We start from the raw sequence: 25,478 nt of genomic DNA on the forward strand, positions 1-25,478 counted from the left end.
AGAAACTACACAACCTTCTTTCCTGAAAATGGTTAACAGAAGTAAATTTTGTTATCCAGAATTGGTGGGGGGGTAAGGGGAAGTCCAAATTATTTTTAACTGACTTCCTATGTTTAGGGTACCCATAAAAACCACACAAAATAAAATGATCTCTGGCCAATCAGAAGGCAATTTCAGAATCTTGCTAGGTGCTTCAGGCTAACTCACATCAGTTAACTATATGGTGGTAGTTACAGGTATACTAAAAGCAGCTAACACGTTGGGTTAGCTTATTATGTACAGAGCACTGTCCTAGGTAACTTGTATCCATCCCATTTAACCCTTGGATGTGGCTACCATAATTAACCTCATTTCAGTTTTCACTAGTAAACTGGAACCCAAGATCACACAGCTGATTAGTGATGATTAGTGAGTTACAGCTAGCATAGGCATGTAGTCCCTGAAGTCTGGCTGCAGGAACCAGGCTCTTAACCACGAGGCTATAAAATACTAACTCATTTTTTTGTTGTTAAAAAGGGGGGAAAAGTGATCAGCATTTTAACTAATTGGCCTCCTAACAGAGTTGTGAGAATCAAAATCTAAGCAAGAGGAAGGAAAAAACAAGATTCTGTGTAGGCCAAACAGAGACCATATACCCATTCTTTTACTGTACTTTAGAACAGATCTCTATCTACCAAAATTCAAAGTACATAGTACATTGCTTTTGGCTATAAAATACAGAATTTAACAGGAAAATAACTTCGGATTTTAATCAAACTTGGAGCTAAAGCAGACACGTAAGAGTTTTTAATTTGCCAGATATTCTTTTAATGAGAATTATAAAAGACCAAAAACATTTTTTTTTGCAAACTGCCTCTTTTTTTTTAAACAAATGACTTGCTTTTAATTACAAATACTGTGTGAGACGATGCCTTCTTTTGCAAAACCAATAAATACAAGAACAAATTTTAAACATATGTGATCTGTCCAAGATATTTGGGAGGAGGGGGAGAGCCTGATTTTTTTTTCCCAGTATTTAAAAAAAAAAAAAAAAAAAAAATCGGTACTCCCTAACCTTACAAAGAATAAGTTTGAAGGTATGACTCAACTGGAGAAAAGAGAGAGAGAGACAGAGAGAGAGACAGAGAGAGAGATCACTTTATAGCTGCTTTAAATAGCTTCTGATAATTCTTCCGATGTTACCTTTCCTTTCTGAAACTCGTATCTTCACAAAATAGTTGAATTTAAAATATTTCTAATGAACTGATTAATGGGGGAAAAAGAAAATATGTATTGAACACATATGTATAAATTTTACCATAAACAATTATGCATATCAAAGACACTAACTTTAAAAAGGTACAAAAAAAAAGTGAGGAAAAACCTGAATTACAGAAAAGAAGGTCAAATTTATTTAATGAAAAATTAGAATAAAAATTAGCAAATACACACAAAAAAATACACACACACAGCAGCACTATGTATTGTATTGACTCACATAGGGGAAAAGCAGTGGTCCAAGACCACTCAACATGGCTTGTCAGTTAAAGGAAAAAAAACCCAAACACACACACACTCACGCACGCACACGCACACAAAAAAAACAAAACAAAAAACAAGAACCCAATATTTTTTAACAGTACACTCAATCTACAACAAACACAAATTCAGAATTATTTTACAATGCTTCCTTTCTTAATACAAAAGATGCCCATCTTGGGTGTATATATATATATTTTTTTTCAGTGGTTTACTGTTGACTTATTTTTAAATATATTAGTGTTACTACATGCAACTGTTTCCTGTATTTAACAGCCTTTCCTTTTATTTACCTTCATGTGTCTAGCTTCCACCTACCAAAAGCTTCTGGTTGGTAGGCAGACAGGTGCCTTATTCTCTGTGAAATTGAATGCAACGGTTTTAAACACTGGCCAGAAAATGTTTGATTGCCATTTCAACACATGGAAATAGTTACATTGATGCCTAAATTGCCATTTTCTGCAAAAAGCTGTGCAATGCTGGTGTCAAAGACTAGGCAGTCACTATTCATAATGGCTGTTGCAATTCCCTCATGAATAGATCGAGGAGTGGCTTCCCAAGTCAATCGCCGCCTATGACCATTTAGCTCAAGTCGATAAGCAAAATTTTCAGCTTGCTTGCGTGTTCCTATCAGCTGTACAATTGCAAAGAATTGCTGGTGACCATCGTATTTTTCCTGTTTCTCCAAGACTAACATGAAGTGAAAGCCAAAACAGGACTGCATCATCACCCAGTCAACAGCACCAGGAAGATTAATGTCTGTAGCAAGGAAAACTATATCCTCTCCCTGCAGGGTTGTAATAGACTTATGCTGATGCATCAGATGCGGCATTACAGCATCCAAAGAGCCTTGCCATTTACAGGAAGCACCAGGGCACGGACAGGAATAAGGCCTAAACTCACAGAGCTCTTCGTGGTCTGCTTTTTCTGTGTGTGGCAGAGTTATTTCACATCCAGAAGAGGCATATTTACAAGGGAAAAGTACTGAATTGGCCACCTTCTCCATAGCCAAGTTGCGAATGGATCCCAACGGGCCCCGGCAAGTTGGACAACATGTGAGCTTTGGGCGACAGTTGCTACAAACAAGATGGCCACTCTGACACTGAAGAATGGGTGGTAACACATAGTCAAAGCAGACCGGACACTCAAAAAGACTCGCCAAGTCATTGTTGGACGCAGTTGTGCCAGTCAGGGCAGGTACCCTCTGGGATGGTGTACACTTTGAGGTTCCAGTAGGTAATGCTGTTGCAGTCTGACGGCTCATTTCTGTAATAAAAAACATAAATAAAAATAAAAGGAGGCAGGAGAAAAATAATTACAACTATAACTTGTTTTATATAAATAATGTTTACATGCCAGAAATACTTAAGTTTCATGCAAAATTTACTGTAAGCAAAAGAATAAAGGAAAACAGGGTTTAAAAAAACATAAATTACACGAAATATGTGCATTGTACACTGGATAAAATCTCTTTTCAAAATGTTCCAGAGCACATTTAGAATTCCTTTTCTCTAAAAAATGTTAAAAAAAAATCATCCTTGGATGGACTGTATGTAATAAATGCTAAAATAGAAATTGGACCATAAACAACTAAGGAACACTGTACAAGTAGTTTAAGTTCAATGCAATCAGTTTTGACTGGATCTCCTCCCTCTCTGTGTTCAACTGCCCTACTCATTCTATTTCTTTCTCATTCTTAAGTCAGCTGTTGATAGCTCCAGTGAGTTATACGTGATCCAAAGGATCACCAGGGCACTATGATTAACTCCTCCTAATGGTGAACAGTTATCTGCTCTAGAGGTGTATTGGGGGAAGGGAAGGGGTTACAAGGGGAAGGGTCTACTGCCATTCCATCATCCGTCTCCATGGAACGTTAACACCAGCTAGGTATTAACCTTGTTTCCTACTGATCTGTGCCCCCTTCAAAAGTGAGGAAGTATGGAGGAGAAATGGAGGGCCATCCTCAAATAAAAGATTTGAGTCTGGTATTCAAAGAAAGTAAACCATTCTATTCTACTTCCATTCTACAATATAAATCAGGTATAATTTGCAAAGCAGAAAGAGAGCCAGGAAAAGATAAATAAAGAATAAAGATAAAAAGCATCAGAGAGACTCACACAACATTGGGGGTGAGGGATAGAGCCAACAGGTAAAGAACTCGTTGTACCCTAGAGTTCACCAGTGTTGCTGAAGCATTCATCAGTACAGTGATAAACATTATTTAAGAAATAAATGCCATCTGGAAGAAATGATCAACAATATTAACTAACTTGTTAAGCTAAATGAAAGATAAAACAAGCCACCTTTTCCCAGGAATCTATCTTTGCTAGGATACAGTGGGCCGCTTTCTTGGGGGTGACAAAAAAATCAGTCTACTGATGTCCTAAGAGTATACTCCCAATAACCATAAGCCATATTTCTACAAAATTAAAATTTAACTCCTCAAATTTAATGTTTTCTCAATTGTACTTGTTATTGTTGGAAAGAATTTAACTTTGAAAAAATGCTGTTATCAATGTGACCACATAAATGCAATCTGGCTTCTATTACTCATAGATTGCTCAAGGATAGACACCTTAAATGGGGACTGAGAGTGAAAGAAAAACAAAAAAACCCCAAAACAAACAGATCAATTCCCCTGTCACTAAAGGTATATTCTAAAGTACAAGGGGAAACAAAAGTACCACAGAATTCTATCACAATGTGGCTCATCACACGGATTTAGGACAACAGGAACCAACTCTCATCACTGAAGCCCTCTATAACCCCGGGATTCCAGCCCAACAAAAGCACTGTAAAGGAACTCTGCCGTAACCCAGTTTCCCCTGAGGAGATTCTCTGTGCATATGATGACCCACGCACTTTGTTTTAGGTCACTAGTAAAACAATGGGCTTATTAGCTTTGCCAGAATATCCTGTATGTGTGCTGTATGTTTATTTCATGGTCCATTTTATGCTGCTCATTTCAGAGAGCAACATAATAACTGGGAAGTGGTTCCCTGGGCACAAAATAATCTAAGCCACCAATGCCTTTCAAATCACTAAACCAAAACAGCTAGTCACACATCGAGAGGCAGCAAACTCAGTTTGTATTCAATATAACGTAACTATTAAGCAAGAAAAGTATTACTGTTTTAATTTCTTGACCAAGCAAAATAGTTATACATTTATCATCAATAGTTCAGGCTCATGTTACAATGTACATTATTTTTCCAACATTGTAGAAAGCACAACTTAAATTCCTATTCAAAGTGTGAAAACAAGCAAAATGTGGCTTCTATTTCTTGTGAATGGAAGTATTACAGGATAGCAGCTGCTAAAGCCTCCCAAAGCTCGGAAGGTGGAACCCAGCTCCATCTTCAAACAGAGAAAGAGCCCTAACCCACACACAGCCCTGCAGTAGGAGCCAAGGACTCAAGTGTCTGGACAACTCTGCAGGAGTCATGACATAACCTGAAGTTTGATTTAAACTGAGAAAAGTACTACAGCTGATCAAAAGAAACATCACTGCCAGCTCAATTATGGTGCGGCCATTCCCTGATCCACTTCGATTCCACTGGCTCACACAACTTTCCCATTTCACAGTTTAAGCAACCCAGTCTCTTAATGGCAGTACCTTTTCTCTTCTTTGTCCCAGATGCTGGTAAACAAGTGAGCAAGACGCCCCTCCAGGAGTACAGAAAAGGTAAGGGAGGCTTCCCCGTCATGAGAAGCCAGGCAGCTCATAGCCTTTCACCCAGAAGCAAAGACGACTTGCAACAGAGGGCCGTCCTGGACACCTCTTGTTCCTAAACATGTCCCGGGTCAAGATTTCAAGAAGGGAAGGCACGTGCCCTGCTCCATACACTGCATTCACTCCTCAGAAGCACTGGCTACAGAGGCAGAGAATTGAAGCACCCATCCTGTCCCAAGAGGAGCCGACCGACCACACCTCCCCATGAGCTCAAATTCGCCTGCGTCTCCAAAAATGGGAGCCATTGCCGAGCTGTCCTCTGCTGGGCCCTAAACCTTCGTCTGTCTGTCTCGGAAGTCTATCTTCCCCAAATTCATCGGCTAGGCTCCAGCCAGCTCGGTGAAGGACAGGACTGTAGGGTGCGTGGAGGCGACCGGACGAGGAATTGCGCTCTCGGTGCCAGCTCGAGCTACCACTGCAGGGTCCGGCCCGCAGCTGGGAGAGCCCGCTCCAACGCAGAGCGTCAGACAGCCGCAGGAACTCTCTGCTCAGGGCGGCGGCTGCCTCTGTGGGCGAAGGGCGGGGCGGCGCACGGGGGCGGGGATTAAGGCTCCACCCCACTCAGCCTAGGGCGGCTCTACAGCACGCAGCGCGCGACTCCCACCAGCCACCCAGCCGGGCTAAACCCGAGATCCCCGCGAACCTGGAGACACTGCGCACGCCACAGCATTTCCACCAGCTTACAAGTAGGTCGAAACACTCCGCTTCTGTAGGCCCAAACAGTCAGATATCGGCAATTTCGGTTGGTTTCGGCTGGTTTCAACCGAAGATCTGGGAATCCGTGGCCAGACAAGCACTCTTCTCTGCACTACACTCTCCCGGTTAACCGTGAGAACGCTAGATTTTTATACAGTAAAAACATTCTCCCTACTTCGTTCAATAACTATTTATCGGGCGTCAACTACCTTATTTCCTCAATTGTAACTCACTTCCCCATTTTTACCGCACCTTGTTTTAAACTCCCCCTTTCTCCCTTCGAGAAGACTTCGCAGTGAGAGTAGTAAACACACATAACCATATTAAACTCCTGCTTCAACCTCCAAATTGAGATTTTATTCTCTTCCCACTCTAGGAAAGCCATCTTAAACGGCCTCATTAAACAGAGTAGCTTGTTTTGTTTTTAAACAAGCATTACCCTTGCCCCAATAAAGTCCAGGGCCTCAGATTTGCATTGCGTCAGCTCAGGCATTCAGAGGTTTAACCTGTCATTACATCATGCTTAGGGCAGCCTTTAAAGGCAGCAAGAGCTGGTAGTGGGGAGTGAACCCTATGCTGCAAATTGTAGATTGCCCATTTTCAGCATAAAATCTTAACTCTAATCACTTACCCACCCTATTAATAGTGTGTTCAGTCACCTCAACCTCATTTTGATATTAGGAAATCTTTAGGAATAGAAATATAATTGAAAATACAGTCTCTTCACTAACAAACATAAATTACTATTACCTAGGTTTTTATTTTCTAATACATATTCATTCTATTCAACAGATAAGTCTCAGGTTTCTAGAGCAGGAGACTTCAAATGTTTTAGGCCGGAAAAACTCTTTCCAAACAGAATTAAGAGAGTCTAAATGTGTAAAACAAATAAAAGGGATGACAGATTTCTCAAGCCAAAGAAAAATTTTCTCCCAAACTTCCAAAGATCCTTACTATCTGAAAACCATTAATCTATGGACAAACCTCACAATAAGTGAGTCAGGACAGTAAAAATGGAAGTGTTCTGGAGCCATCTACACTTGGATTCAAACCCAGTCTTCACCCGTAAAACTGGGACAATATTTCCAGCCTTGCATGGCTTTTGTCTGGATTAAGGGAGATGGGTAAGTTATATATATCATAGGTGGTACATATTCCAAAATATGTAAGTACTCACACAATTCCAAAAGTTAACTTGTTTTGCCTGAGGTCATCAATTAGTTAGAGACCTAGAACTTGTGGGTTCCAGATATATACTCTGAAAGATGCCTTTAGCTTGTAAGGTTATCAAAAATGTATACCAAAGATCAACTCCCATTTAACTAATTTTTAGCACAATATAGTAGAATTTCTCCACTAGGTAAAACATTTATTTAAACTGGTTTTACGAGGGAAAATTTCACAAAAACTACATTACACTAAGACAAGCCCATAGAATCCAAAGTTAGCAAAAATCCAAAATTTACCAAGAGTGCACTATTACCTACCTACATAAAGCCTACATCTCAGGCCCCGTTTGGTATAAAGTTTAAACAGATTTTAATTTAGATAAAAACATTTTAGAATCAGCCTTTAATGTTGCCTTAGTAATTTCAGAGCATTTAACCATTGCTTTGCCACATTCACAAACTTATGATAGAAGTAAAGTCTTAAACTTTTATTCTCAATTTCATGGGGGAACCTTTGTTTCCTATTATAAATTATAAATGACTGATGAAGAATTTCTCTGATTAAAATGAATATACAACAATGTTGTGCTTTTTATTTTCTTGCAGTTTACTAATGCTACTGCGGCCTGCTAATAATGGCCCCCCTCAAAGATGGCCATATCCTAATAGTTTGTCCACCTCAGACGAAATTAAAACTAAGGCAAGTCTCCTTAAAAATTCAACAGCTTAAAATGCCAAAAGTTAAAAATCAAACTTTGTTATAAAACCATAATGCCAAGAAAAAAGTAAAGCAATCTATTTTTAGTTTCCAGAACTGCACCAAAGTAATGGGAATTTAAAAAAATTATACAAAGTATTTTCCTAAAAGCTCTATTTTCCTGAAGATAATTCAGAAGACGTTGTAGCCACAGAATCAGAGTTATGTGTCCAGTAAGAGTGATGATCTGAAGTGGGGAAAAGCCCAGGACAAAAGACCTGATAGAAGACCTGGAAAACCAGAAGTCTGAACAAAGGTGATGACAGTAAACGGAGAGGAAAATGCAAACCATAACTTAAAAGTGTAAAGCAAAGTACATTTGCTTTTTAATGCCTAACACTGTATTTTGAGGCTTCTACACCTGGTAAAAAACAACATATACTTAACCAGAGCCCATCAGGCACTATGCTAGATACCAAACTGTAATAATGGATGAAATGCAAAGTAGAAGTGAGATGCCTGTGACACATCTAAGAGACAGAACTCTCATACTCTGCTGGTAGGAATGCAAAACAGTATCACCATATCCTGTCACTGCAAAAGTCCTACTGGAAAGCATGATTCTACATCCTAATTTTATTTTACTAGCTATTATCCTTATTATTTTTATTTCACATTGAATCTACATTAACATCAAGAATTAAAGTATTAACATCTCCCAAAACAAGGCAGGTCATTTAATGTGCTAATAGTGAAACTTTCCCTTTCCCACCTGCCAGGATAAAGACTGTACTAAACTTCAAAACTTTTGTCAAAACAATCATTTAAACCTAACCGCAACCATTCTGATTTCATTTCTCACAACTATATCATAAGACAAATACCCATCTTTTTCTTCCCCTTGAATCCTTAATTATGATTCATTTTTTGGTATGGCCATAGTACCTCAAAAAAGTTTTCAGAAAGGGCATGTAAGCAATTAAGTCTCAGTCTTAACAATCTGAAGCTCTTGCACAAGCTTAGAATTCTAGTTCACACCCTTTACCCCTAGAACTACATAAATTCTGCTGTCTTCTGACATGTAACTGTAGATGAAAAATCTAATGTCATTTTTATTCTCATTCATTTGCAGGTAACCTTTTCTACTCTGACAGGTGGCTTCTAAGACTCTGATCTTTGTAAGAGATTTTCATCAAAACATCTAGATATATGCCATCAGCACTTGCCAAACACCAGGTGAGTCTTTTCAATCCCAAGACTCAAGTCTTTTACCTTTGTGGACCTTTCTTCTAATTGTTCTTTGACTCTTACCATTACTCAGTTCTTCTCTTCGCGTAATTCTGATACTGACTCTCCTGGATCTATCTTCAAATCACTTATGTATTTTTTTTCTCATAATTCCAATCTTTGTTTTGCACTGCATTCCAAGAGAACTCATTAAGTTCTAATTCATAAATTTGGTTTTGCTAAAGTTACCTATCTCTTGATATGCTAAAGCATTTAATTATGTAGATACCCTCAATCTCCAACAAGGGAACAGAGAGTTTGATGGCAGGAACAGCTACGTCCCCTTCCTTTCCCTGAAGTTGGAATGGCCACATAAATTCATACTGCATTGCTCTTGTACTTCCTTAACCTCTCTATTAAAGTTTTCATGTCCCTCATTGGAGCTTCACTGTTGGTTGGTTTCATTCTTACTGCTATAACCTAAATGGTTCCAGGGTCAGCAAGTTAAATACTGAGGCAGAGGAGGGACTTTCCTCCATTCTCACTAAAACAGCTGCCCCAAATATTTATTAATAAGCATACTTATGTACCAGGTATTGTCCTCAATGAGCTTCCAGGTTAAGCATTTACCCCATGCATTATAGACAGGAAGATAGATTTCAAAATAAAATAAATATTTCAGATCACAGAACTAGTTTAAGGAAAAAAAAAAAAGGAAGTTGGAGCTATCTGATCGAGGAGGACTTAGAAGGGGTGACAAATGGCATCCTAGGCAAACAGACATTATGAAAAATTTTAGACTTGGAAAAGATCTTAACCAACTCTCTCATTTTCAGAAGAGAAAAATGATACAGAGAAGTTAACTTGCTAGATGTCGCATAAAGTAGGTCAATGTTCTAATCTGGGCAATATGTTACAATTTCCTAGATCCTTTCAAAGCAGATACGCTTTGGATATTTTCTAATTCAACTTGAAAAATTAACCTTTTCTGAATTTAAGTTTAATAAGATTCAACTGTCTTGCTTTCCCTCCCAACACAAGAGAGATCCCAATGTAGCCAGGAGAGATTTAAAAAAAAAAAGATGGGAGATAAAACCTGAAAACCTGAACAAATAAGAGTTACCTTAAGTCAGCTCCTTAGAGGGGCCTTTCCTGATCACTTTATTTCTAGGCCAGATCACCCTTCTTACTGTCTTCATATTATCTCTTGCCATATGAAACTCTCTTGCTAAATAACTTACTTATTGTCTATCTTTTGCCCGTCTCTCTCTCCACAATACCAGCTTTTCACTGATAACAGCAATTCTCAAACTTTTTTGGTACCAGCAACCCTTTACACCAATAACTGGCAAACTACAGCTACAGACCACTTGCCTGTTTTTGTAAGTAGTTTTACTGGAACATAGTTAAGCCCATTCATTTACATATTATCCGTGACTGCTTTCAAGGGTGGAGTTGAAAAGTTGACCCTATGACTCCTAAAGCCCTTTTAAACCTATCTGGCCATTTAAGAAAAAATTTGTCTTTACTGCTTTAAAGTTTTAAAAAATTATTGAGGACCCCAAAAGAGCATTTTGTCAATGTGGTTTATATGTATTAATATTTACAATATTAGAAATTCAAGCCAAGAACTTTAAAAATATTTATGTTAAAATTACCATCACATTTTTTACATAACAAGTAAAAATCTATTACATGTTAAATGTTTATGAAAAAATAACTATCTCCCATAATAGGGAGAAGAATGTTTATGTTTTACATTTTCTGCAAATCTTTTTAATATCTGATGCAATAAAAAATACTGTTGGATATTTAATATCTGCTTCTGCAATTAATCTGTGAAGATACCACATGTCATGTAGCCTCTGGGAACCTCACTTTACTCTCATGGCTCATTATTGTGAAAAAAAGTTTTGACCCTCAAAGGGTCTTGAGAACTCCCAGGATCCCTGAACCACTAACTTTTGTTTCAAGAGCTCTGTACTACAATATAAACTTCATCAGAATAAACCTTGTTTATTTCGCTCACGCTTCTATCTCCAGCACCTAGGACAGTACCCAGTCCAGACCAGGTACTCAGATATTTCTGGAAGGAATGAATAAATCAAGTACAACAGTATGAAAGATTCCAAATAAAAGAAATAGCATGTATACAACCAGATGACCTGATGACCCCTAAGGTAGAATATATCTGTTACTTGATATTAAAGAGAGTGAATTCACAACTAAGATTTAAAATTCACTTTAAATAACACTATTTTACAACACACTATGCTTATCTTTGACAAAGGAGCAAAAGGCAACACAATGAAGAAAAGAGAGTCTTCAACAAATGGTGCTGGAACAGCTGAGTATCCACATGCAAAAAAAAAGGAATCTAGACACAAATCTTACACCTTTCACAAAAATTAACTCAAATGGATCACAGATCTAAACGTAAAACACAAAACTATAAAACTCCTAGAAGATAACAACACAGGAGAAGATCTAGATGACCTTGGGTTTGGCAATGACTTCTCAGAAACACCAAAGGCATGAACCAGGAAAGAATCAATTGATAAGCTGGACTTGATTAAAAGTAAAAATGTCTGCTCTGCAACAGTCAGGAGAATGCGAAGACAAACCACAGACGGGGAGAAAATGTTTGCAAAAGGCATATCTGATAAAGGACTATATTATCCAAAATACAGCACAGAACTCTTAAAACTCAACAAGAAAACGAACATGCCAATTAAAAAACAGGCAAAAGACCTTAACAGACACCTCACCTCATCAGATATACAAATGACAAAGGAGCATATGAAAAGGTGCTCCACATCATTTGTCATCAGTGGAATGCAAATTAAAATAAAAATAAGGTATCACCACACACCTTTTAGAATGGCAAAATCCAGAACACTGACAACACCAAACGCTGGTGGACATGTGGAGCAACGGGAACTCTCATTCATTGCTGGTGGGAATGCAAAATGGTACAGCCACTTGGAAGGCAGTTTGACAGTTTATTCAAAACTAAACGTATTCTTACCATAAGATCCAGCAATCATGCTCCCCGGTATTTACCCAAAGGAGGTGAAAACTTATGTCCACACAAAAACCTGCACATAGATGTTTACAGCAGCTTTATTCATAATTCCCAAGACATGGCAGCAACTAAGATGTCTTCCTATAGTGAACAGGTAAACTGTGATACATTCATACAATGGAATATAATACAGAAATTTTAAAAAATGAGCTATCAAGCCACAAAAACATATGAAGAAAACTTAAATACATACTGCTAAGTGAAAGAAGCCAGTCTGAAAAGGCTACATACTGTATGATTCCAACTATATGACATTCTGGAAAAGGCAAAGCTATGGAGGCAGTAAAAAGATCAGTATTTGCCAGAGACTGGGCAGGGAGGGGATGAATAGGTGGATCACAAAGGATTTTTAGGGCAGTGAAACTATCCTGTATGCTACAGTTGTGAGTACATATCATTATACATTTGTCAGAACTCATATAATATATAGCACTAAGAGAGAACCATTAATGTAAACCATGGACTTTGGGTGATAATAATGGGGCAGGGTGAATACAAGAAATCTCTGTATCTTCTGTTCACTTCTGCTGTGAATCTAAAACTGCTCTAAAAAATAAAGTCTGTTTTAAAAAGTAATAACAACACTATGTGGTGAAGTAAATCATTTTATCACCATAAACACAGTCTAAAAAATTGAATATATTTTCATACCAATTCTCTAAGTTTTCAAAACATGTTTGTGACATCACAGTTCCATAAACCCATTCATTCCTAGGTAGTAGTTTCATTTTTTAGTAATGCACCACTGGTAACCTACCTTAAGAATATACCTATGCATATACCTATATTAATTATTTTGATATTGGGCAAAACTACAATGTCCTGGGTCTCAAGTTGCTCATTTGTGAAACAATAAAACTAACAACAAGATTTTTGGACTTTAACTAAGATCAAGTATGTGGGAACATTTGGTATATTATTAACAACACACTCAGTGATGTTTACAGAGCCATACTAGGAACCCTGCAAGGAATCACTAAATTAAAAAGATCCAGATTATACGGGATTTTACTGAAAACTGTTGTTTCAATGTACTGTGTTCATTTTCGTAACCTCAACTTGGGACTGTGTCTGAAACATGATAAAGATAACAGATTGCTATGAAAGAAGCTTCAAACTGAGCATCTACCAACCTGTAAGGCCTCATGTCAGCAGCTTCATATACAGTCTTTATTTAAGACTCATAAAGAAGGGTGTATCTCCATTTTGCAGATGAGGAAATTGAAGATCAGAAAAATTAAGAAGTAATAAGAACAGAGCCAGACTGCTTCCTTCCTGAATCTTATTTTCTTTCAAATAACTCTAAAAAAAAGTATGTATAATCTTCTCACTCTGGCACAGAATATTCAACTTAGCATCCAACTAACTAATCTTCAATGTTTATAAAAATTGACCAAAAAAAAAAAAAGTTCCCTAAATTCTTTAAATTAAAACTGTAGTCATAGCAAGTAGTTGCTTTTTGAAATTTTTTGTTTCAAAGTGGTATAATCTAACAGTCACTAAACCATTAGACATTAAATCAAAGCAAAGAATCAAGAAGAGAGGTAAGAGCAGAGAAATAAAAGAAACAGGGGACTTCCCTGGCCGTCCAGTGGTTAAGACTCCACGCTTCCACTGCACAGGGTGCGGGTTCAATCCCTGGTTGGGGAACTAAGATCCCACATGCCACATGGTGCGGCCAAAAAAAAAAAAAAAAGAGTAAAAGAAGCAGGAAGAGGGTCAAAAATAGGCTCTCAACTTTTTTATGTCCTACCACATATCACTAAATAGAATTTTTGGGAATTCACTTGAAATTCACTTGAAACCATGTCGGTCATGATTACAACACAGTCACTACTGCAATATAACCAAGGCTCACAGTTTCTAGATAAAAGCAGCCAAATACTATTCACTTAGTTACATGTCCAAGTTTGAAAACAACTGTTCACTACCCTGATTATGTTTTATATTCTCTCAGGATGTAAAATTGTCACACATGCCAATAGATCTTTGCTCTTTTGCTCCATCTTGATGTTAAGCTATGCTTTTTAAATCTTCCTCATAAAATATCTTGTACCCAGTTCTGCACTGTAACATTCATCTTCCCATTCTTCCTGACAAATAATGGTAAGTAAATACACACATACATACAGAGAACAAAAATTTAAAGCATATCTAAATTGGTAGTAACCTATGAAGAGTTGGTGATACTAAGCTAAACAGAAAAGAACACATTGCTTGAGACGAAGAAATTAAAGAAATGAGGTAAAAAGTCACACCAGAGAATGTTAATATCAATACACTGATATTGATAGATCTTTACTACTACTGCAGAAAAATAATGGAATTTATAGGGGGAAATGCCATATTAAAAAATTCATGGAGCCTTATTCAAATGAAATTATATTCCTTTGAAAGAGTTATAATCTGTGTCTTCATAAGCATCACATCTGAAATTCTAACCAAATCATTTTAGTTATTTCAAATAAGGATATAACACACAAATTAACTTAGACTCTAATTTTCCTCAAACTAAGATTCTGTTCTCAGGGTGGGTGCCACATTTCTCTACAAAAATTTTTGTTTTATTTTCCCGTGTTTAATAATCTAAAAAACAGCATTAGCACATTCTGAATCATCTGAATCCACCTGTTAGCCATGTAACTGAATGTTCCTATTTACATTTATGGTCACACTAGCTCCAAGTTGGTACTACAGTACTCTAATTATGGGAGGCTAAAGAGAAATACAGAGGGGGACCTAATATATAAATGATGCATTTGTGTGAAGTGAAGCCCAAATGACATCATGGTTTTCACTGAAGCACTTACACATTGGTAAGAAAATGCATCATGTGGTGACCACAACATATGGGATAATTTTGGTGTGCTCAACTCAAAAAGAACTTACAGCATAATAGTCAATTCCATAACTCATGTTGTTTCAAGACTTCAATTTAGCAGGCAGTATTCAATACTTTCATAAATTAGTGTAATTTGAATTTTACTGGTTTTGTAGTTTTGTTTGTATTTAATTTGTAAGTTTTGAGCTGTCACCAACATCTGACAGAGATGATCAGATCACTGGCTCCTGCCTGGTATTGCTTCCTGCTCTTCTCCCCAAAGTCTTGAATTTGGGAGTTGTCCATGGCCCACTTTTCTTCACTTTGGTGATCTCATTCACTCTTGTATTTTTAAAATTCCACTGATACTGCCATGGACTTCAACATTTTTATATCCAGTCCAGATTAAAAAACAAAAACCCTCCAGATGTGTCTTAAACCCCAGATGTGTACACCCTCCTAGACATTCCTACAGGGGGGGTGACCAAAACTGAACTCCTTATCTTCTCCCAGACTACTCAACCAATAGCCTTCCCCTCACTTGATGGAAACTTCATCCTTCCAGATTCTCGGTCCAAAAGCCTTCAAGCCTTCATGTCATCCTTGATTCTTCTCTACACATCTTGTATCTAAAACCACCAGGAAATCTTACTGTACCTCCTTGAAAAATATATCCAGAATCCAACCACTCCTCACTACCTCTACTACTATTATATAGTCTAAGCCTCGTTATCTCTCCACTGGATTACTGCAATATCCTTCTAACCAGTCTCCCTGCTTCCATCCTTGTTTCCCACCCCACCCGCCGATTCCAAGCACAGCAATCAAAAAAATCCATTAAAATCTCCCATGTGCAGGTAATAGATAAATCCTACAACAGCTTATAAGGCCCTACACAATATGACGATGTGTCCCATTACTTTTTGACTTTATCTCCTACCTCTTTCTCCCTCACTCACTGTACTAGCCTCCTTGTTCCATAAGGCTAGGTTGCTCCTATGGGCCTCTGCCTTAAAATACTTTTCTCCTGATATCCACATGCCTAACTCTTTCACCTTCTTCTAATCTTTGCTTGTATATTACCTTCTCAGTGAGGCCTACCCTGTTCCCTCTATTTAAAACAGGGCCCAGCACTGTGCCCACTGACCCCCTCCTCCTAATCCTTGCCCATTCTACCTCTCTTCCTCTTCCCTTCCCCTCCTCCATTTCTACTCTGTTGTTGTCGTCAATAAAACGTATGACCTTCTATCAGGCGATACAATTTACTTCTTTATTATGTTTGTTGTTGTAGCCCCCCGCCTCACCCCCTGGAAAATGGGAACCTGTCTGGTTCAATGATGTGTCCCAAACATTTAAATCAGTGCCTGACACACAGTACAGGTTCAAGAAATATTTGATAGATGAATAAATAAATTAGAAGGCAAAAGAGCTTTGGACTTTTGAGCACTAATATCCAAAGCTAGATGCAACAGAGCAATACTTTTTAAAATCCACAAAGAAAATGATTAATTAACATTCTAGAAATTCTGTGCCCAACCAAATCATCCTAAAAGTGTTGAGGGCAGAATAACGATGCAAGGTTTCAAAACATTATTTACATCCCCTAGATCCTGGAGAGGAGTAGGGGCAGGGAGTTTTTCTTTAAAAAATAAGCCTAGTGAAATATTTGATTTTTAATTATTGTGCATGTAAAACTCTTCAGACTAAAAGAAAAAGAAATTCAAAAACTTGATATGAGAACTGCCACAAACTGCATGCGTTAAAAATTATAAATTTGTTTTCAAAGATTTGATTCCAAGTATTACATAAGATGTGCAGAAACAGACTTTCCTACACTGTTGGAAATGTCCACTGTGAAGGCTTCTAATAAGATTTGGCAGTTTGTTTCAAAATATAAAGTTTGTATACTCTTTGACCCAGTAGTTTCTCTTCCAAGAGTCTATCCAACGATTTACACATTGGCAAAGGTGTATACATATGGATGCCTACAGCAATCCTGTTTGTAAGAGCAAATAAACTTAAAACAGCCCTAGCTTAAGAAAGTGATTAAATTATGGTCCATACAACAGAACACAATGCTGCCTTTTTTTTTCTTTTAAAAAAGATACTCATACCTACTAACATATAAGAAGCAAACTGTTTAAACAGGTGGAGAAAAAAAACAAACCCACAGGATATATTACAATCCCATTTATGTTAAAAGAGAAAAAAAGAATTAAGTAAATATGGACATTGACATAGCTGTCTATTTTTATATATGTACTCATGTGTGTACATACCACATAATGGGACAGAAAAGAAACTAGAAGGGCATCTGAATTGCAGAATGTGGTTTAAAGACTTAAGGTAAGGGTTTAGAGAAGGGAAAAAGGAGGTCAAGTTTAGAACCAGAAATCACAGAGAAGAGATGGGACCACTTAACTACGAGTACGCAAAATATCAAGAACAGAAGGGTATAGACTCTAATCACAAACTTCATCGTGTGGAATTATGCAGTTCAAACATGTATAGTTACTGACAAGTGGTAATCATTAATGGGAAAATATCTACAAGGATTTAAGTCAGATCAAAGAAACGGACTTTAAAATGTCTATGGCTGTCTCAAAAAAATGTGGAACACACATAGACTAGAAACTACACCAAAATGTCTACAATGGTTACTTTTCAATTATCACATTCTGAACGATCATGAGGAAAGTGGGGGCTGCATTTCTGTATGCATTTCTCAAATGTTCCATAAAACATATTTATATTACTTTGGTGATTAATAATTAAATTTTAGTGCATATTTTGTGTCTCCACACTTTGCTGCTAACGAATTGCTAGTGACTTCATACACAAATTTAAACACTGAGAGATCAAGAGTTGATTTTGCCTACTGCATTTTTTTTCTTAGTTTTTTTCTTAAAATGCCTCAAATAGATGAATACTTATAGGGAAAAAATTATTTAAAAAACAGCTTATTCACATTTTTTAAAACCCACATATTTCAAATATGGATACATATATTTTAGTTTATACTTATAAAAAATACCTAAATTTAGCATTTTAAAAGTTAATTCTAAGACAAAATTTATCTGCTCACCTCTCCAAGCAAAATCAAAAGAACACAGTCTACAGAAATTATCTCAAAACTATCTGTATTAACAAGATATCCGAAGCTGTCCCTAACAAAGCTAAATCAGGGACTCTGACAAAACAAAAACAAACAAAAAAACCACAACTCAACTTTAGCTGAGTTCAAAGGAGCTAAAAGGTAAAACACAAAGGGGGAAAAAAGCAAGTTTTTAACAATTAGATTACTTCATTTAAACCAAAAATTGAAGTAAAAAATTTAGTGTACAGTACACTTAATTTCACTGTATCAACCATTACTACCTAAGCCTGTCAACATGACAATAATAACAAGTACAGTATAATACTTCCTATAAATTTCAAGACTGGCATAAATTTTTCTAATTTTCTAAGAGACTATTTCTCACTGGCAATACCTGCTTTATAAATATAGATTAGTTCTCCAAAGATTTTTCCTCCACTTCTCTTTCTAGTTCCATGTGCTCCCAACCCCCTACTATTCAAAATAAACAAAAACAAAAGCCACAAGTAAGTTCAACATGACTGGGCAACCTCAAACCTAATAAAAGATCTTTGCCAATATCATTTTAGTCACTGTGGCTCAAACCGAGAGAATAAATTGACCCCCAAATGGACTGTATTATCTATTGATGTATCATTCAGCCTAGAGTTCCTGAAGATTTACACACACACACACACACACACACACCCCCAAAAATCAAAATAAAAGTAACAGGATACATGGGAGCTGGTCATGATAGTGTGAAAATGCATCACGCTGTATCCTTAATATTTGAGCACTTTTTTCTATATGTAGTTAACCTACACTTCATCAAAAAAGTTTACATTGGGGGGAAAAAAAAGTAATACTATTGCTCTAGGTATTCTAGAATCTCCTGAGAACAATAAGTGTCAGGTGTCATAGCTGGTAACACATCCAGAACCTCTTCTCTCCTCCCCTCTGCTCAGTTTCTCAATATATCTCTCTCTACTATGTCTTTAACCCACCATAGTACAGTAATCACTAACTATAAATACTCAACCGATGGCTTCACCCATACCTCGTTCAGAAAATACAACAGAAGCCATCAAATGCTGACTTACCACTTCCTTTCCTCCCCTTAGAATGGAAGAAGTGACCCAGGCCCTTGGGCAGTGTCCTGTCACCTTCTCAGACTTCACACTCCTATTATCCCTTTCTCACATCAATCTCTCCCTCTTTTCCTACTGGACCATTCCCTAACACCCGAACACGCTCTACTATCTCCCATCCGGCTTCTGTGATATTCCTTCTACCTCACTGGATCATTCTGGATGTCTCATAGGTATCTTAAATCCAACATATCAGAACTTTGAGTTGATTTGCTATCCTTCCATTGTTTGAGTTTTATTGCTATCTGTACCACCCCCCCCCCGCCCCCTCTAGTTTTTCCATTCTTGGTAAATAGCACCATGATCCACACAGTTGCTCAAGCCAGGAACAACCTAATCTCTTCCTTCCCTCACCTCTCATATCTAATCCATCAACAAGCCCTGTTAATTCTGTCCCCAAATACATCTCAAATCCATCCACTTCTCTTCATCTTCACGGCCACCACCTTGATCCAGGTTATACTCAACTACGGTACTTCCTGATCAAAGAAATGGCCTTCTAACCAAATATTCTCCAAACAGCTAAAGCAATCTTAGAAGTTAAAAGCAGATTATGTTACTACTTTAATTAAAACCTTTTGATGGCTTCTCAGTACACTTAAATTCACATTCCTTACTATGACTCTGCAGGATCTGATCCTTGCCTATCTCTCCCCCTCATCCATTTGCTCCAGAAACACTCTCTTCTCTCAGTTCCTGGAACAGTCCATGTTCATTCCTGCCTCAGGGCCTTTACCTCTGCTGCTCCTTCAATCTGAGACGTTCTCCTTTCTCTCCTTCAAAGGACTAGCTCCTTATCCTTTTAAGGTAGCTTGAATATCACCACTTCTCACAGCAAGTCTCCCTCCCACCATTACTCTTTACTCCTTCATAGTACATATCACAATTTGTAATTCTTTTTTCCCTTACTAGAATATAAGTGATAATAGAGAAATTAAATAACTAATTTTTTAAATTATTTAAGCACTTTCTCTGTGTTAAGGAATGTGCTTTTAAATGCAAGTGTCCCTGCTTTTAGGCAGTGTCCCTGCTCTTATTGAGCTTAAAGTCATAAACACACTAGTAAGTGATAGAGGCAAGAGACACATCCAGATCTGGCTCTTAACCACTCAGCTACACTGCTACTCTAGCTTTAGGACACAGAGCAAGGAGCAGCAATATGCTTAACAGCTGTTCACATGCTAGTGGAAACTAAGGCTTGGAGAGGTTAAGTCATGTGCCCAAAGTAGCACAGACATTTGAGAGATCAAGTACAATCATGAGCAAAGGCACAGAGGTGTTGAAGTATGGTGAATGTTCAAGAAACAAAAAGAATCCAGTTTACCCAGATATGGCCAAGAAGAAATGCTGGAGGATAAGGCTAGAAGAGCATAATTGAACACTGCGAAGGTATCAGTCATTCAATGACTATTTACTGAGCACCAACTACACGCCAGCAACAGTGCTAAACTCTAGACCAACAAGGGTGATAAAGGCAAAGTCCTCATAGAGACTGCAGTCTATATCTGGGGAAGCAAAGTAGTAGAGAAAAATTATAGTTCAGGGGGATATGGTTGTAGTAGGGCGAAGCAGAAAGTGCTATGGGAACACGGAAAGATGACATCCAATTCAAGGTGGGGGATCCAGGAAGAGTGCCTCAGCTAAGTGATGTCTAGGCTGAGATTACAGAGCTTAGTTGGAAGACAAAATATGGTGCACACAGGCACTTGCAAGTACACAGTTGAAAATGACAGGAAAGTAACAAAAGCCAGCTCCAGAAGGGTCTGTGTACTTACTATCTATGTCAAGGAACTTGGGACTTTAAACTGAAGGCCTTAAGTCACCTATGTTAGAAAGCTCCCTTAAATGGCAGTGGGAAAAACTGAAGGGAGGAGGCAGCGACCAAAAGCAGATAGACACTTAGAAAGTAAAAGAGAAGGACTGAATGTACATGTGCAAATGAGTGAGAGACAGAAGCAACACCAGATTTGAGATAACCAGACAGTAGAAAAATCAGGGCTCTATGACTCACTGGATACAGAGGATGAGAGCCTTGGATGGTTGGAAACAAAGGTTTTAGTTTTAGACACATAAATTTGAAGTACCTTGGTACGTGAAAGTGGAAAATGACGTGCAGGGAAAGGCACAGTCAAAAGAATGAGAAGACAAACCACAGACTGGGAGAAAATGTTTGCAAAAGACATATCTGATAAAGGACTATTATCCAAAATACAGCACAGAACTCTTAAAACTCAACAAGAAAGCGAACATGCCAATTAAAAAATGAGCAAAAGACCTTAATAGACACCTCGCCTCATCAGATATACAGATGGCAAAAGAGTATATGAAAAGGTGCTCCACATCATTTGTCATCAGGGAAATACAAATTAAAACAAAAATAAGGTACCACCACACACCTTCTAGAATGGCAAAATCCAGAACACTGACAACACCAAACGCTGGTGGGCATGTGGAGCAACGGGAACTCTCATTCATTGCTGGTGGGAATGCAAAATGGTACAGCCACTTTAAAGGCAGTTTGGCAGTTTATTACAAAATTAAATATATTCTTTCCATAAGATCCAGCAATCACACTCCTCGGTATTTACCCAAAGGAGCTGAAAACTTATGTCCACACAAAAACCTGCACACAGATGTTTATAGCAGCTTTATTCATAACTGCCAAAACGTGGCAGCAACTAAGATGTCCTCTGGTAGGTGAGTAGATAAACAAATTGGTACACCCCGACAATGGAATAATACTCAGCGCTAAAAAGAACTGAGCTATCAAGCTATGAAAGGACATGGAGGAAAACTTAAATGCATATGACTAGCTGAAAGCAGCCAGTGTGAAAAGGGTACATACTGTATGATTCCAATTACATAACACTCTGGAAAGGACAAAACTATGGAGACAGTAAAAAGATTAGTGCTTGCCAGAAGTTAGGAAAGAGGGAGGGATGAATAGGTAGACCACAGAGGATTTTTAGGGCAGTGAAAACTATTCTGTGTGATACTATAATGGTAGGGACATATCATTATACATTTGTCAAAATTCATAATACACAACACCAAGAGTGCACCATAATGTAAACCATAACCTACAGGTGAGAATGTGTCAGTGTAGATACATCAATTGCAACAAATGTATCACTCTGATGGAAGATGTTGATAATGGAGGAGGTTATGCAGGAGTGGGGCAGAGTATATGGGAAATCTCTGAACCTTCTGTTCAATTTTGCTGTGAACCTAAAACTCCTCTAAAAAATAGTCATAAAAAAAAAAAAATCTGCGAGCAAGAGAATACATGGGTCTAAGTTTCACAGCAAAGAAATCTGAGTGTCATAAGAATACAGAAGTAGTAGGTCAGGAAACAAGTCTGTACTGAGTGTTAGGCACTGAGAATATAGGAATAAAAAACCACAATCCCTGCCCTTTTGCAGCAGAAACTCTAGTAACTATAGCCATGGAAAACCAAATGATTCAAAATGCATTAGAAAAATCTCTATTTAAAAGAAACCACTGGACTTCCCTGGTGGCGCAATGGTTAAGAATCTGCATGCTAATGCAGTGGACAAAGGTTCAAGCCCTGGTCCAGGAAGATCCCATATGCTGCGGATCAACTAAGCCCGTGGGTCACAACTACTGAGCCTGCGCTCTAGAGCCCGCTAGCCACAACTACTGAGCCCGCATGCCACAACTACTGAAGCCCGCACGCCTAGAGCCCGTGCTCCGCAACAAGAGAAGCCCCCGCTCGCCGCAACTAGAGAAAGCCCGCGCGCAGCAATGAAGACTCAAAGCAGCCATAAATAAAGACTTGACCTTTAAAAAATAAATTAAAAAAATAAAAGAAATAAAAGAAACCATTAAGGATGCTTTTTAGAGAGGAAAAATTTATAACCAGTTGCTGTTTTTTTGGGGGGGGGCGGGGAGGAAGGGTAGGAAGTCTGAGGTTTTCACATATTGATTTTGTTTGTAATGAGGTCTAGACCAAAAATAACCAAAATTTAAACATTTTTATAAGGTGTGTATGGACATTCCATAATTATAACTGAAAGTGTGTAACATATCTCTTAAGCCAAGAAAAACCTTCAATCTCTAGAAATCAAGTAAATCAACTGCTTTAAAATACAGTTTTAAGTGGCTGCTTTGCAAAGTTACTAAACTTACTTTGTTACCGTCCTTATGTAAGACCTGTTTTCAAAACACTGTATAAGCTGAAAATAAAATCCTATTCTTCATATTATGTCATTGTTGCCATAGCTAGATATTTCCTTTGTAACTCCAATTAATTGTAGCCTAATATTCTTTTTAATTACAGATATTAAAGAATATTGCTCTACAACCATTTTGTAAGAATTTCCCAAAGCTTAGAGGGAGAACACATTATACTAAATTGAATTACATTTCTGAATTTGTAGTTTGTGTAATACTTATCCTGAAAAGTTCCGTATCTATCAATTATACTTCAGCTTAAAATATTATTAAATGTTACTAAATTATGCTGGAAAGGTGTCAAGAGGGGTCATGTAAAGCAATTCTATAATATATCTAAAGAAAATATTTTGGTAAAGCCAACCTTAGGGTTGCAACTAATTATTCCAGATCACAAAAATCTGTATCTTTAATTTCCAGAACAAAAAATTACATAATTCATATACTCCTCTTTAGGTCAAAATCTACTTGTCACGAAGTTCTCCTAACAGCTAACCAAAATCCTCTCCTCCCCAATTTGAGCCAATATCTGCCTGATAAAATTACCAGACCATTACATTTATCACCATACTACACTCTGCTCTTCAGTAATGTCCAAAATAGATGGTGACACCACAGACACCTAACACTCAAAGAGACTCACTGTTTCACTCTTCCAAGTTAGTTAAGTCCTCAAAAGCAAACTGACCCATGAATTTCATTTTTTAAATTCCAGACCACACAAGACCTACCCAAATGTCTTACTATAAAAATTTCCCAATGCCATCATCTCCAAATGCCTGGACATTTACCACCTAAACCTCTTGTTCTCATGTTTAAGAACTAACAAAATGCACTAAAAGAAAAACCCAAGCACTAATGATTTATAATGTAATTTCACATATTCTGGCCTATGCAGTTCCAACATATCCAACATGCCAAGATAATCTCACAAATTTAGTGATTAAACAACAGCCTTAGCAGTAAACATTTACTGAGCACTTAACCATGGGCCTGCCACTGCTCTAAGCCCTAAGCCCTTCGCCTACTATCATCTCATCAATTCTCCCAACAGTCCTACCAGGTAGGTACTGTCATTACCCCCTATTTTGCAGATAAGGAAAATGAGGCACAGAGGTTAAGCATCTTGCCCAAGGTCACAAACCGGTGGGGCAGGGCTGGAACCAAAGCAGGCAGTCTGACTTCAGAGTCGTGCTCCCAACATTCAACTGGTGCAAAGAGTTAAAAATTTACCCTTGACAGCCCCTTATCAAGAAATGGTAAATGTTCAACTGCTAGAAACCGTCAGTCCGATCACTGTCCTATATCCGTGCTCATGGCTTCTACGACTTTGACAAATCAGCTACACCATCTGATTTTCCAAACACACAAATTGGACTTCTCTAGATGTCAGAGCAAACAAATTCTGAATCTTTCCAGGCCCAGGAAAAGAAAAACCTACGCAACGCTGTGGCCCAGATTATCCACATTCCTAAATTATAAATCTGGGAGAGTCGAGAAAGGCCCCCAAACTACTCGACAAATGAAGCCTAGGAAAAGCAACGTTTACAGTAAAAAGCTGGAGCTTCCCTGGCAAGCCGTTCACGCGATCTCCTCTCTAACGACATAAACAAGGGAGGAGGCTGCATTCTTCCCACCGCACAATGAAGGCTCGGGCCGGAGCGGGAGGAAGAACGCAGCACAGTCGGGGACGGCCGCTCCCGGGGTCGGGGGCAGGCAGGGGAGGCCAAGGACGGCCGAGTCGCCCGGTCCTGCCCCCGGGCCGGTGCGGGGAGGGGCCGGAGGGAAGGGCTGGCCACTGCCCGCACTCAGCTGACCTCCGCCATGTTGGCCGCACACCCCGGGACCCTTCACAACAAAGACCGGCACCCGGGCGCAGGGCGCGCCGGGCGCCTCCCCCGGCCGGGCCCGCCTCCCGGGAGCGCGGGGGCCGGGCCGGGCGGCGAGGAGGCCCTACCCCGCCCTCGCCCGGCCGCTCGGGGCAGACCCCCGACGCGGGCCTGCGGGGCCCGGGGTGCCGGGGGAGGGGGCAAGCCGGCTCGCGGCGCGGGTAAGGGCCGGGCAGGGGAGGGGAGGGGCGGGGGGCGGCGCTCGGCCCGGCGGCCGGGCAG

General features: G+C 38.6%; 1 protein-coding gene across 5 annotated transcripts in view; it reads right to left on the bottom strand.

Moving 5' to 3' along the window:
- Positions 1-1,020: 1,020 nt before the first annotated feature.
- SIAH1 (siah E3 ubiquitin protein ligase 1) overlaps positions 1,021-25,478 on the bottom strand; it is a 28,794-nt gene continuing 4,336 nt past the window's right edge. For 2 of the 5 annotated variants that reach the window (XM_082437725.1, XM_082437721.1), the window contains exon 2: positions 1,021-2,784. In XM_082437725.1, coding sequence (XP_082293851.1) covers positions 1,934-2,782 — 849 coding nt within the window. In that variant the 5' untranslated portion in view covers positions 2,783-2,784 and the 3' untranslated portion in view covers positions 1,021-1,933. Of the gene's footprint in view, positions 2,785-3,635; positions 3,758-5,134; positions 5,708-25,478 lie in introns of those variants that run through there. The other 3 variants (XM_082437724.1, XM_082437723.1, XM_082437722.1) reach the window with 3 other exon arrangements.

Source organism: Balaenoptera physalus (assembly GCF_965194825.1).
Source record: "Balaenoptera physalus genome assembly, chromosome: 19".
NCBI lineage: Eukaryota > Metazoa > Chordata > Mammalia > Artiodactyla > Balaenopteridae > Balaenoptera > Balaenoptera physalus.